The sequence below is a fragment of the Theropithecus gelada genome, chromosome 19 (genome assembly GCF_003255815.1).
Source record: "Theropithecus gelada isolate Dixy chromosome 19, Tgel_1.0, whole genome shotgun sequence".
Classification (NCBI taxonomy): domain Eukaryota; kingdom Metazoa; phylum Chordata; class Mammalia; order Primates; family Cercopithecidae; genus Theropithecus; species Theropithecus gelada.
This window is the reverse complement of record NC_037687.1, coordinates 43026260-43037296: the sequence shown is the minus strand read 5'-3', so window position 1 is coordinate 43037296 and position 11037 is coordinate 43026260. Positions and strand designations below refer to the sequence as shown.

Genomic DNA, 11037 nt, shown 5'->3' with positions numbered 1-11037 from the left:
CCTGCTGGGAGGTGATGTCCTCGGAAACGTCGCGGACGCGGAGGGATGGTTCGGGGCTTTAGGCGTCTGTTCCACACCTATCTGTGGGTCCCCTTCACCCAGAATCTCAGAAACTGCGCGCGGGATGAACCTTCGGGTGTTTCCGGCAGGTGACGCTGCCGAGACCCCGCAGCAGGGGGCGAGCAAGGGACTCGCGGCTGACGGGACACGGAGCCACTTAGGCCCAGAGTGTCCCGAGTAGCGGCAGTGGGGAGTGCTCAGGGTACGCTACTGGTGAGTGGTTGCAGTTGTTGGGACAGAAAACTGTGAAGGGAGTTAGTGTGGGTGTGTGGTTGTGTGTGTGAGTGTGACGGCACGAATAATTGTGATGGGGTGATTGTGATGTTTGGTTGCGCATGATTATGATGAAATGTGTGATATGTGTGTGATTGTGATTAAGGCTCTAGTGAGTGTGAGCGTGGCGAAGTGTGCGTGATTGTAATATGTCTAGTAGTTCCTGTCTTGAGCTGGCTTCTCTGTAGCATTTGGCATAGTTGATAACGACTTGAAAAACACTTACTTGTTTTTTACTGGTCCCTCTCTCCCTGTTGGCCACTCCTCTGTAGTCTCCTTTGCTGCCTTTTTTACCGTAGTCCTTGACCCTACAGTTTGTGGTTTTCCGGTATTCCTTAGTGAACTTTTCAGGTTCATTATCAGATTATGACTTGCTGCTTTTATGTATATTAGTTAGCTATTGCCATGATAATAGTGATGTCTAAAAACCACCCCTGAACTCAATGCCATACAACAGCAAGTCCTTATTCTCCTGTTCACAGGCTGGCGCGTTGACGGTGTTCAGCTGATCTAGGTGGGGCTTGGTTGAGTGGATAGGCTGCGCGACGAGTTAAGATCTGCTCCGCATCTGTTCTTTCTGGATCTCAGGCCAAAAGCACATTTATTGCCAGGGCATGCTCTGCTCATGATGGGTCACCAGAGCACAAGAGAGATTGCCTTAACCAGAACAAGTCACATGGCTAAGCCTAAAATCAATTACGCCCACAATTGGAGGGCAAAGTTACCTTCCAAAGAGTATGAATATATAATCTATTAGAGGGGGTGAGGAATTGGACTAAAATTCCAATCTACCACCTTAAGAAACATACCTCTTTATCGTGGTGAGTGCCTTTTAGTCCGGGTTCGCTTTTGTCTGATAATATTGCTTTTCAAATTTTATTGTATTTCTTAAGAATTTCATTTTCTAACCCCTTTGTGTCTTTATGTTTCAGATCTGTGTCTTGTAAGGAGCATATTGCTGGGTTTACATCTGTTTATCACGTTTGACTGTTGTTGTAATAGGTGAGTATAATTCAGTGGCATTGGCCGGGCGCGGTGGCTCAAGCCTGTAATCCCAGCACTTTGGGAGGCCGAGGCGGGTGGATCACGAGGTCAGGAGATCGAGACCATCCTGGCTAACATGGTGAAACCCCGCCTCTACTAAAAATACAAAAAACTAGCCGGGCGTGGTGGCGGGCGCCTGTAGTCCCAGCTACTCGGAGGCTGAGGCGGGAGAATGGCGTGAACCCGGGAGGCGGAGCTTGCAGTGAGCCGAGATCGCGCCACTGCACTCCAGCCTGGGCGACACAGCGAGACTCCGTATCAAAAAAAAAAAAAAAAAAAAATCAGTGGCATTTATTATGATTGCTCATAAAAACGTGTTGTTTTCTATTTATTATGCCTTAAACATTTTTGATTGACATATAATAGTTGCACATATATCTTTTTTTACTGGGCAAATTCACCTTATCCCTTTTTCTCCCCTACTTTGGTTTCTGCTATTATCCTTCTATTTTTAATATGCATACTTAACAAAACTCAACCTTAAGACTTTAAGATACTTGAACTCCAAAATATCCGCCAATTTCTGTGTTATTCTTGTATATTATTTTCTTCTAGTTTTTGTTGTTGTTATTTTGTTTTGTTTTGTTTTTTGAGACAGAGTCTCGCTCTGTCACCCAGGCTGGAGTGCAGTGGCACGGTCTCGGCTTACTGCAACCTCTGCCTCCTGAGTTCAAGCGATTCTTCTGCCTCAGCCTCTGGAGTAGCTGGGACTACAGATGCGCCACCACACCCAGCTGATTTTTTGTATTTTTAGTAGAGGCGAGGTTTCACTGTGTTAGCCACTGTGTTAGATCTCCTGACATCGTGATTTGCCCACCTCAGCATCCCAAAGTGCTGGGATTATAGGCATGAGTCACCGTGCCTGGCCTATTCTCTTGTAGTGTTAAATCCCCAAATTAGTAGTAGTAGCTCATTTATTCTATATACGGTTCGTATCCAGGAGGGGTTGGTTTCAGGACCCCTCCATGGATACCAGAATGCACAGATGCTCAAGTCCCTACATCCTTCTGTATACATTAAATCATCTCTAGATTATTTGTAATACCTAATACAATGTAAATGCTATGTAAATCATTGTTACACTTTATTGTTTAGGGAATAATAAGAAAAAAATCTGTACTGTACATGTTCAGTACAGACACAACTATCGTAGGCCTAACTATATTTTTTATCTGAGGCTGATTGAATCTGAGGATGCAGAACCCGTGGATAAGGAGGACCAACTGTATACATATATATATATTTAATTGTGGTAAAATACTCAACGTAGAATTTATCATCTAAACCATATTTAAGTGTACAGTTCAGTGACATGAAGTACATTCACATTGTAATGGTAGCATCACCACCATCCATCCACAGAACTCTTCTTGCAAAACAGAAACCCAGTACCTATCAAACAATAACTCTCTATCCCCCACTTTCCCCCGGCCTATGGCATCTACCATTCTACTTTCTGTCTCTGAATTTGACTATTCTAGGTACTTCATATAAGCAGAATCATATGTTGTTTGTCCTTTTGTGACCCTGATTTAACTTAGCATAATGTCCTCAAGATTCATCCATATTAGCATGTATTGGAATTTCCTCCTTTTTTAAGGCCGAATAATAAGTATGTCATATATGGATAAACATTTTGTTTATCAGTTTATTCATCATTGGATACTTGGGCTGCTTCTACCTTTTGGCAATTGCAAGTGACGTTGCTACAAACATGGGTATACAACTGAGTCCCTGCTTTCAATTTTTTATATATACATGTGGTAATGTCTGTTTTTAATCTTTCATTGTCATAGTGTTTTTGGTAATGACTGAACCATTTTATCAGCATATTTTTGAGCACCTACTATCAATATCAAAAACAGACAAAAATAAGTCCTTGTTTTCATGGAGTTTATGTTGTGGGGGGTGGGTGGACAGTATATATAACTAAATTATAGTCATGTGCCGTATATGTATGGACTATATACATATATGACAGTTGTCCTGTAAGACAGTGGTCCCCAGCCTTTTTAGCGCTAGGGACTGGTTTTGTGGAAGACAATTTTTCCATGGACCGGGGGACGGGAGGGTTATGGTTTCAGGATGAAACTGTTTTACCTCAAATCATCAAGCATTAGATTCTCATAAGGAGTGAGCAACCTATATCCCTCGCATGCACAGTTCAAAAGAGGGTTCACACTCCTGTAGGTTGTAATGCCACCACTGATCTGACAGAAGGTGGAGCTCAGGCGGTAATGCTCGCTCATTTGCTGCTCACTTCCTGCTGTGTGGCCTGGTTCCTAACCAGGAACCAGTACAGTATCGGTACTGGTACGTGGCCCAGGGGTTTAGGACCCCTGCTGTAAGATTATAATGGAGCTGAAAAATTCCTGTCACCTAGTGACTTTCTAGCCAATATAACACTGTAGCACAATACCATCACTCGTGTTTGCAGTGATGCTGGTGTAAACAAACCTACTTTGCTGCCAGTCAGATAAAAGTATAACATAAAATTATGTGCAGTACCTAATACTTGGTAATGATAATAAATATGTTACTGATTCATGTGCCTACTATACTATACTTTTTATCATTAGTTTGGAGCATATGCCTATTTATTTTAAAAAAGTTAACTGTAAAACAGCCTCAGGTCCTTCAGGAGGTATTCCAGAAGAAGGCATTGTTGTCATAGGATGTGATAGGTCTGTGTGTGTTATTGTCCCTGAAGATCTTCCAGTGGGGCCAGATGTGGAGGTGAAAGACAATACCAATGATCCTGGACACTGTGTAGGCCTAGGCTAATGGGTGTTTGTATCTTAATTTTTAACAAGAAAATTTAAAAAGTTAAAAAAAAATTTTTAAGAACATAGCTTATAGAATAAGGATATAAAGAAAGAAAATATTTTTGTACAGCTGTACAATGCGTTTTAAGCTATGTGCTAAGAGTCAAAAAGTTTTTTTTTTTTTTTTTTTTTTTTTTTTTTTTTGAGACGGAGTCTCGCGCTGTGTCACCCAGGCTGGAGTGCAGTGGCGCGATCTCGGCTCACTGCAAGGTCCGCCTCCCAGGTTCAGGCCATTCTCCTGCCTCAGCCTCCGAGTAGCTGGGACTACAGGCGCCCGCCACCACGCCCGGCTAGTTTTTTGTATTTTTAGTAGAGACGGGGTTTCACCATGTTAGCCAGGATGGTCTCGATCTCCTGACCTCGTGATCCGCCCGCCTCGGCCTCCCAAAGTGCTGGGATTACAGGCTTGAGCCACCGCGCCCAGCAAAAAGTTTTAAAAAATTGAAAAGCTGGCTGGACATGGTGGCTCACCCCTGTAATCCAAGCACTTTGGAAGGCCAAGGCGGGTGGATCACCTGAGGTCAAGAGTCAGAGACCAGGCTGACCAACATAGTGAAACCCTGTCTCTACTAAAAATATAAAAATTAGCCGGGCATGGTGGCAGACTCCTGTAATCCCAGCTACTTGGGAGGCTGAGGCAGGAGAATCACTTGAACTCAGGAGGCAGAGGTCGCAGTGAGCCAAGATCGTGCCATTACTCCAGCCTGGGTGATGGAGCGAGACTCTGTCTCAAAAAAGAAAAATGGAAAAGCTTATAAAGTAACAAAGTTTTTTTTTTTTTTTTTTTTTTTTAATTAGAAAAAGTATTTATTTCTGCTCCTTTCATTCATCTTATTGTTCAGGAAACAGTCTTACATACATATCTGAAATAATCTACCATCACACACTCTAGTTAAAGGCAAAGCACCACAGGTAAAGCTGATCAGCTGTCCACAGTTCTCAGCTTATGGAATCTTGCTTCTGGATTTTATGTTAATTTCTGAAAATCAGAAATGTCATCTCCAAAAAATGTTAAGGGGGTTGTAAAAAACAATCACTTTATTTGATATTATAGTTGTAGATATGGAGTATATTTTCTTTAAGAAATGAAAAACTAAAAAGAAAATGCCACTCAACATTGTTGGTATAGCAATAGGTCAGCAGGGAAAAAAAAATACGGTGATAAACTTGTCTCTTTAATACCAAGAAGAAATTCTAATGCAAGCTTCAATACGCTTTCTGTTTTTTCACTAGATATTTCTTTTACTGCTGCTCTTCATTCTTTTCCTGCTGCTCTTCATTCTTTTCCACATGTCATACTGGAGGATTGGTACAGCCTTTAAAACTTCATTGACAGGAGCAAATCCAGTATCCACTGATTTCTTCTCAAAGGCACTCTAACCCATCAGATAGCCCCTGTAGGCCAAGAAAGCTACTGGCCTCTGATGCCCATGTTCATCAGTCATAGAGCCAACACTTGGAGGTTCAACAATAACATCATAAATTATTCCTCCGGTAATGAGGAAGTAAGACACCACCACCAGAGCATACACAGTCATGGCCGACGGCATGTGCAACCAGGGCGGCTTCTTCAGCTTCAGGTTGGGACATTCGAGCACTAAGAACGGGACACGGTACAAGGTCTCCATGTTGGTAGCAGCAAGGGCCGTTCTCGGCCTCAAGTAACAAAGTTATAGTAAGCCAAGGCTAATTCAACAATTTGAAGAAATAAAAATAATTTTATAAATTTCGTGTAGCCTAAGTGTACAGTGTTTATAAAGTCTATAGTAGTGTATAGTAGTGTCCTAGGCCTTTGCATTCACTCACCACTCACTCACTCACAGCAACTTTCAGTTCTGCAAGTTTCATTCATGGTAAGTGCCCTTTACCACTGTACCATTTTTTATCTTTTATACTATATTTTTATCATTTCTCTCCTGTGTTTAGGTATGTTTAGATATACAAACACTTACCTTTGTATTGCAGTTGTCTACAGTATTCAGTACAGTAACATGCCATACAGGTTTCTGGTCTAGGAGCAATAGGTTGTACCATATAGCACAGGTGGGTAGTAGGCTATGCCATTCACATTTGTGTAAGTACACTCTTATATTCGCACAATGATGAAATTGCCTAATGACACATTTCTCAGAGCATATCTCTGTTGCAAAGTGATGCATGACTATATCAATAGTTTGTTAGAAAGTGATCACTGTCGGCTGAGTGTGATGGCTCATGCCTGTAATCCCAGCATTTTGAGAGGCCGAGACGGGCAGATCACCTGAGATCAGGAGTGAGCTGAGATCGTGCCATTGCACTCCAGCCTGGGCAACAAGAGCGAAACTCCGTCTTAAAAAAAAAAAGAAAGAAAGTGATCACTCTCATGAAAAAAAAAGTGAGTGTGTTAGGGGTATTAAGAGGACATTTCATGCATAGCACTTCTCAAAACTTATTATAATTGAATGTTTTCTGTTTTATTTGTTTTATCATACAGGGCAAAAATTAGTCTATTTTATTACATATTTTTTTTTACCCTTTACCTAATAAAGACTCATAGCAGCTGCTAAATTCGTGTATCTTTTTTTTTTTTTTTTTTTTTGAGACAGAGTCTTGCTCTGTCTCCCAGGCTGGAGTACAGTGGCGCGATCTCGGCTCACTGCAAGCTCTGCCTCCTGGGTTCACGCCATTCTCCTGCCTCAGCCTCCCAAGTAGCTGGGGACTGCAGGCGCCCACCGTCACGCCCGGCTAATTTTTTGTATTTTTAGTAGAGACGGGGTTTCACCATGTTAACCAGGATGGTCTCAATCTCCTGACCTCATAATCCTCCCACCTCGGCCTCCCAAAGTGCTAGGATTACAGGCGTGAGCCACCGCGCCCAGCCTAAATTCATATATCTTAATAGTCATTTCATATATTCATCCCATATTATTGTGACATGAGTATAATTGTCATTTCAGATGAAGAGACTTGGAATTCTAAATTGCAGTTCTCTCTTAACTCAATTGCCAAGATAATACAGAAATGGAATGGAATAGCTGGTCTTTGAATGAAACTCTCTTTCATGCCAAATTTGGGATTGCTGCAGATCTGGGTGTTTTTTTGACTCAGGTTTATATCTGTCACCTCATTGAGCATACACTTTTAGACACATAGAAGATATCTGAAGAACAAATAGGTAAACATCACTTTGTTTACACCTCTGGTCAGTGTGTCCAGAGCGTATGAATTACAAATAAGGAAGATTAGTGTTTGAGGCTGTATTAATTATCTATTAGTGTGTAACAAATTACCTCAAAAACTAGTGGCTTAAACAACAATAAACATTATCTCACAGTTTCTGTGGGAAGTGTCTTCACTGGGTATTTTGTCTTGAGTATCTCATGAAGTTGCAGTCAAGATGTCAGCTGGGCTGCAGTCATCAGAAGGCTGCACTGGGGCTGGAGGATTCACTTCCAAGATAGCTGGCTTCTAAGTTAGTGTTAGCTGTCAACAGGAGGCCTCTCCGTAGGGCTGGTTGAGTGTCCTCATGGTATGGCAGCTGGCTTCCCTCAACGTACATGATCCAAACATGCAAGACAGAAGCCCTAATGTCTTTTATAACCTAACCTTAGAAGTCACACACCATCATTTCTGCAATATCCTATTGGTTGTGCAAGTCAAAGGTACTCAGGGTGGGAGGGATCTACAAAGGCACGAATACCAGAAGACAGTGATCACTGGCGGCCATCTTGGAAGCTGGTTATCACAGGGAGCCAGTGAGAACGCACCAGGTAAATTAGATTTATATCCTAATTCACAGGTCCTGGCCCCACAAGGATAAAACACATCTGCAGTGCAAATAGAAGTCTGAGGAACAGGTGTCTATCATGGAAGGAGACCTGACCTGAGACCTGCCTTAGAGGCTGGAGAGTCCTGAAAGAGAGTGGACCCTGGAGTTGCTGGAGCCTGTCTTGACCCTTCTGCCCAGAGCAGGCAAAGTCTGAATGACATCTCAACCTTCAGTGATCAGCAATAGCTGTGTAACAATGGAGCATTTGAGCCACATGGTGGAAAGGAAAGGTGAGGTGGCTCATAGGTGGACAGAGCTTAGGAGAGAAAGGCTCTACATTTGGGGACAGTGGAAAGAAATTGATTACTCCTACTGAGAAAGGTCACGTGTGTGAGTTGACTATGCAAGGGAGACATTTGTTTTTAATCTTATTCATTTGACTATTTGATTTTTTAAAAATAAATTTTGAAATGCAATTTTCATTTCTTAAAGAGTATATTTAAATAGATCTTTAAATGCTATACTATAACTTAAACAAAAGCTTCCTATTCCATCCATCCTCGTCCCCTGTTCCCATTCCTGAAAGGCAACCACTTTACACATTTTTGTCTCAATATTCTGGTATTCACCTCCTTTTTTTCTAAATAACATTCTTATACTGCTAATGCTTGATTTCTCAGTTTTAGATATTTCCTGTTGATTTTTGATAATGGAGTTAAGGATTTAGCTCTCTTTCACTACCTAACCCCTTCCTTTTCACCTCCACCCCAACACACTCTTCTCCTTGCCCTTCTTTCTAATATGGTATTATTTTTTGGAGGTTGAAGGTTGACCAGATGTCAGGATCTGTAAGCATTTTCTTTTGGGCTAGTCAGTTTCCCTAGCAAGAATTCCTAGATTTTGCTTGAGGAGTACAAGCCAGAACTCCCGCTTTTTGGGAGACAAACAAAGGAAGGAAGTGGGCATGTTGGGCACCTCATCTTGCAATATGAGAACTTTTATTTAATTATTTTTTCTCTGCATTGCCTCAACCCCACCTTTATCTGAATCTGATATGCCTGAAATCCAGAGCTTGTCTCATTCAGTATATCTAGAGAAAAAAATCTTTAATTTTTCCTGTTGCCAATATGAGGGAAATGTGACTATGCCATATTGGGTAAAAGAAGACATCAGGTGGTCTTAACATCTTTTTATGACATCTTACGTTTGGTTTTCTGGTTTTCAGCCCTACTCCCAACCTCTAGTCCGCAGAAATAATTAGTAACTCCATTCCTGAACCTTTCTAGGGTCCTGCCATGGCTTCCCCACCCTCCTCCCACCCTTACTTAAGCTGCACCTTTCTCTGGTTAAGTTAGATACCACTCATTTGTCTGCTCTGTAGCTTCCTACATTTTGTTGACAGCTCGCTCTTATCTGTGGAAGTCGTCTATATTCTTTGTCCTTATGAGTTTTAGCCTCCTTTTTTCCTTTATTAACATTATGATTGGTTTGGGAGAGAGTGGAAATATTAATAAATGCAGGTATTCAGGCTTTCCGTTTTAACCAAAAGGCCCTGAATTTTTTAGGGGAAAAAATAAATCAAGTTTTTAAAAAATGTCTTTAGAATCATGACTGTATTGCATTCTATCATATGAATGTTCTACATTACCTGTAGCCAGTCTCTGATGAAGGTTTTTTTCCTGAGTTCTTTTTTTTGGGGGGAGAGACAGAGTCTTGCTCTGTCTTGCTCTGTCTCAGAGTCTTGCAGAGTCTTGCTCTGTCGCCCAGGCTGGAGTGCAGTGGTGCGATCTCAGCTCACTGCAACCTCCGCTTCCTGGGTTCAAGCGATTCTCCAGCCTCACCCTCCCAAGTAGCTGGGACTACAGGCATGCACCACCAAGCCCAGCTAATTTTTGTATTTTTAGTGGAGACGGGGTTTCGCCATATTGGCCAAGCTGGTCTCAAACTCCTGACCTCGTGATCTGCCCGCCTTGGCCTCCCAAAGTGCTGGGATTACAGGCATGAGCCACTGCGTCTGGCCCTAAATTCTTTATGGTTAAAAAATAACATTTTAGGCCAGGCGTGGTGGCTCACGCCCGTAAGCCTGGCACTTTGGGAGGCCGAGGCAAATGGATCACTTGAGGTCAGGAGTTCAAAACCAGCCTGGGCAACATGGTGAAACTCTGTCTCTACTAAAAATACAAAAAAGTTAGCCAGGCATGGTGATGGATGCCTATAATCCCACCTACTTGGGAGGCTGAGGCAGGAGAATTGCTTGAACCCAGGAGGCAGAGGTTGCAATAAGCGGAGATAGGCCACTGCACTCACTCCAACCTGGACGACAGAGTGAGACTCCATCTCAAAAAAAAAAAGGAAAAAAAAAAAAAACATTTTAAAGGTCATCCCAATCTTTAAATTTTTGGGGTATCTATTATTATGTACTTAAGATAAACTTCCTGTTAGAAATAAAACAGCAAGATTCTAGGGCGATAAAATATTGCCAGTAGATTCACTGGGCACTATATACTTAGCCCTCCAGAAATCCCCATCAGACCCCATATGATTAAATTAGCTATGTGTGTCCATTTCAGTGTCTCTGTAGCTAGATGGCGGTTAACATTTCTCATGGCTTCAGGGATCATTCATCTGTAGAGGGTCTTATAGCCACCTGGTACTGCAGATTTCTATATTCCTTTGTCTGAAACTTTGAAGCAAATCTGTTTTGTTTCTCTTCCTTCAGCTTGGTATTCTCAGGAGTCTGCCCTTTCCGAGGAAGAAGAGGATACAACCAGGCCTCTTGTACGTCTTAAGCATTTATTTGTTTCCTGCATTATTTTGCAGTGCAGTTATGGTGGGTTATTGTAACCTACCAATATGTTGGAAAAAATAAATTGATGAAAATGAAAGTGAGAAAAAATACAGATAGAAAATCAGAATCCGGGGAAATTTGAGATATGGCTGTGCAGAAGCAGGTACATACAGAATTATTAAAGTTGAGTTCAAATTTAAATATGATCTGGAGAGTCAAAGCACACTGGGACACTTAAGTTTATTCCATAAGTTGCACCATTTATGAGGAAAAACTTACAATTATTTAAGTAAAGACTT

General features: G+C 41.8%; 2 protein-coding genes and 1 pseudogene across 7 annotated transcripts in view; 2 read left to right on the top strand and 1 right to left on the bottom strand.

The window, feature by feature from the left end:
- Positions 1-11037, top strand: part of HKR1 (HKR1, GLI-Kruppel zinc finger family member) — a 410249-nt gene that overhangs the window by 104569 nt on the left and 294643 nt on the right. The gene's annotated exons all lie outside the window — the stretch shown is intronic.
- ZNF568 (zinc finger protein 568) overlaps positions 11-11037 on the top strand; it is an 88308-nt gene continuing 77281 nt past the window's right edge. For 2 of the 5 annotated variants that reach the window (XM_025368059.1, XM_025368058.1), the window contains exons 1-4: positions 11-273; positions 1266-1335; positions 7981-8240; positions 10670-10728. In XM_025368059.1, coding sequence (XP_025223844.1) covers positions 8165-8240; positions 10670-10728 — 135 coding nt within the window. In that variant the 5' untranslated portion in view covers positions 11-273; positions 1266-1335; positions 7981-8164. The remainder of the gene's footprint in view (positions 274-1265; positions 1336-7980; positions 8241-10669; positions 10729-11037) is intronic. The other 3 variants (XM_025368057.1, XM_025368060.1, XM_025368061.1) reach the window with 3 other exon arrangements.
- Positions 4971-5858, bottom strand: LOC112613007 (annotated as a pseudogene). Its single transcript, XR_003116902.1, has one exon. The product of XR_003116902.1 is annotated as an oligosaccharyltransferase complex subunit OSTC pseudogene (transcript).